The sequence below is a fragment of the Myotis davidii genome, unplaced genomic scaffold, assembly GCF_000327345.1.
Source record: "Myotis davidii unplaced genomic scaffold, ASM32734v1 scaffold61, whole genome shotgun sequence".
Lineage (NCBI taxonomy): Eukaryota > Metazoa > Chordata > Mammalia > Chiroptera > Vespertilionidae > Myotis > Myotis davidii.
This window is the reverse complement of record NW_006291729.1, coordinates 1405783-1408799: the sequence shown is the minus strand read 5'-3', so window position 1 is coordinate 1408799 and position 3017 is coordinate 1405783. Positions and strand designations below refer to the sequence as shown.

The 3017-nt window shown below is 52.0% G+C and overlaps 1 protein-coding gene across 1 annotated transcript in view; it reads left to right on the top strand.

Moving 5' to 3' along the window:
* NOL10 (nucleolar protein 10) overlaps positions 1 to 3017 on the top strand; it is an 80970-nt gene that overhangs the window by 75294 nt on the left and 2659 nt on the right. Inside the window, exon 20 of the mRNA XM_006765174.2 lies at positions 2379 to 2481. Within this exon, the coding sequence (XP_006765237.1) occupies positions 2379 to 2481 (103 nt within the window). The remainder of the gene's footprint in view (positions 1 to 2378; positions 2482 to 3017) is intronic.

Below are 3017 nucleotides of genomic sequence, written 5' to 3'. Positions count from 1 at the left end.
TTGATTTCATCTTTCTAAATGGCAGGCAATAGCACTGCCTTTATGAAAGTCTTCCACTCCTCTAGTCCATTTTCACGCAAAGTGATTTAAAATCTCTCAGTTGAACATTACTGTTAATCACAGTTTTAATTAAAAGAATATCAGTGTATGTATGCTGTAGAGCCTCCAACATGTAAGTCGTTCCGCTGTCCTGGGCCTCTGATCAATATCTCATTCGATTTTCCTTTGTAATTCATGCCCACTTTTCCCCTTTAATGCAGCCCTACTGATAATTTAGTTTCCTCCTGTGCCTGCCCCATCCTGCCCTGAGTAATTCTTCTTACTTTCAACTTTCTGAAGCCTATCTCTGTCTTCTTGGCAACCCCCACAAATTTAGGGGGTGATTGTCAATCTTGTGACAGTGAGATTTCCCCCCTGAAAGGCTGCCAGCTCCAGGGGAGCCCGCAGCCGGCAGACTGAAGGCCGGGTGGGAGAGCAGCAGCGCCAGGAGGGCGGGAGGCGGCGGGCAGGAGGCGTGCTGTTCCGTTCCAGTAGCCGGTTTCCGGGTCTGTCTGCTTCTCCCGTCTCTGACGGAGCTCACTGAGGCAGCAGCCCCGTCTGTACGCTGACTCGCAAAGGCTTTCATGTAGCAGGCCCCTCGCTCGGTCCTGTGTCTGATCTCCTGCCACAGCTCCCAGCGCCTGTCTCTCCACGCAGCCAGACAGGACAAGTCCCTGCAGGCGCGCACCGCAAGAACATGGGGAGACAACCAGAGTGCATGTGCCTGCCGTGGGGGAACTAGGTCATTCTTGAAAGAGTAGTCATTTCCACCATTTACTTGAAAAGTCTTTTTCTTCCCAAATTAGTGTTTTCTGTGAGCCACCTTGTCTCAGTGGCTCCACAGTTACTCACCATCCCTGTTAACGTTGGAACTGGAGGGTTTATGGCTCTGAAAGGGACAGAGCGGAAATGACAGGTCGAGGAACCTGCTGAGGCTGACAGTTCACAGCGAGGCGAGCCCGCTTACACTTCTCTTTTGAGCCACAATGAGCATCTTTGTAAAGAATTACTGTTTTTTCAAAAAAGCTAAAGTCAGTCGTAATTTCATGCCGTTTGTCATGTGGGAGCTTGTCATCTAGAATCCTTACTGGACACGTTTCCTGAACAAAGCTTGGTAAATCGGGTGTGGTCTGCCACATGCCTGGGAACCAGAAGTCTGCACCCTGGAGTCTGGGTCTTACACTTGAATCCTGTGTCACCTGGGGCGGGCCACTTAACATCTTCCCTCCCTGGGGCCGTCTGTAAGGGCCGAGCGCTAGGACGGCCGGCGGAGGGCTGCGAGGATGGACTTGGAGCTCCAGGTTACCGACAGCATGAGCTTGGTCTGGGGACTCCAGTTTCTGAAACTGTGAAACAGCAGAAGACTCTCGAGCTAGAACAAGAAGTGAGAGATCAGGACAAACTCATCTCTACACTGGAATTACAGATCGAAGATCTCCAACAGATAAATCACGGCTTGGAAGAATTCGTTAGGAAACTCCTGGAGAGTGAGGCGGTGGTAAGCAGTCAGACACTTTAATGAGCCACAGTGAGCATCTTTGTAAAGAACTGATTAAAATTGACCAACTAGCAGAGCAACTAGAAAAAGAAAAGTTCTGTGGTGGGTGCCCTCAACAAGGAACCTGAAGGAGCAAAGCATTTGAAGGACATTTGGAAGCAGCGTGAGGGAAACGGGGTGGCTGCAGCTTCGCTGGAGACTGCGGCGCCTGCTCCCGGCAAGCACAGAGCGGTCAGCTTGGAAAGTGTAGCTGAAGTGTAGCTGACCTGAAATACTATGTCCCAGGAGCACTGAAGAAGCCACAGGGAGACTGGTTGAATTCACTTGCCAACAAAATAATATAATGGTATTGGAAGATACAATAAGAAAACTTTGCTTTTCTCTCTGTGAAAACGGACAGTTCGTGGTTCAGGCTGTTGCTATTGTGGGTGGTGAGTGGCCCCGGTTAAACTCCGGGGCGTGTGGAGGGGGGGCAGGCAGAGCTCTCCTCGGCTGCTCTGCGGGGGACCCCGAGGGTCAGCGTGTGCAGTCCTCTAGGAGGCGAGCGAGGTGCTGAAATACTCACATCCTAGCCCAGGCAGAAGGGCCGTTACACTCCACTACAGGCTTCAGAAACAGACTCAGTAAGATAAGGAGTAGGTGTCTCTAACAGCCGTTACCGTGTGTCGGGTGAGCATGCGGGATGGCCTCCACCCTTCCCACTGACTGTCGAATGAGTGCCATTTTCCGTCGTCGCCACATGTAAAAGGTTTACCCTCAGTGATCATTCCTAATTAAAATTCGTTTCAAATGATAAATTAAACAGTGCTAATTATTGTGCACTCTCTTAAATCTCTCACAGCAAAACCCTAGAAGATCGGCTGAAACTTGAAGCAAAAAATGGGACGTTGAATGTATCCGACACCACAGTTGGCAGCAAGCAGCTGACATTCACGTTAAAGAGGGTGAGTCCTTTTCTACTGCTCCTTCCTGACGCACTGACACCTGGCGTGCAGCGTCCCCGCGCCTCTCCCGTGGGGCAGGCCTATGGGCGTCCTCCCCGGGCCAGGGCCTCGAGGGCTGAGGGCACCTGCGCGCCTTCGGCAGAGCCGGGCGATTTCCCAGGGTCCTTGGGACCCGAGGTGGGCACTGCTGGTTTCTGGCCACTGAGACCCAGAGTAGCCGTGTGGAGCAGGAGTCCTGGCCCCGAGGCCGTGGGGAAGGTGGGTGAGGGTGCCGTTGGTGACGGCCGTGCAGCTGCCCAGGAGTCGGAGTTCAGAGGGGACTGGCTGCCGGGGTCCTGCTCTCACGGTTCCTGAGCGCCTTTCTTCAGACTCACCGGCCTGGCACCCGTCCGAGGAGGAGCTGGTGCTTCCATGTTTGCTGTAACTAATGAGTAAAACTGTATGGTTTTATTTTTCCAACATTTTTTTCTTCTCATTCAGTAGATTTCCTTTAATAGATTTTGTCATCAAGTGGGAAAGAGAGTCAGTTTCTGCCT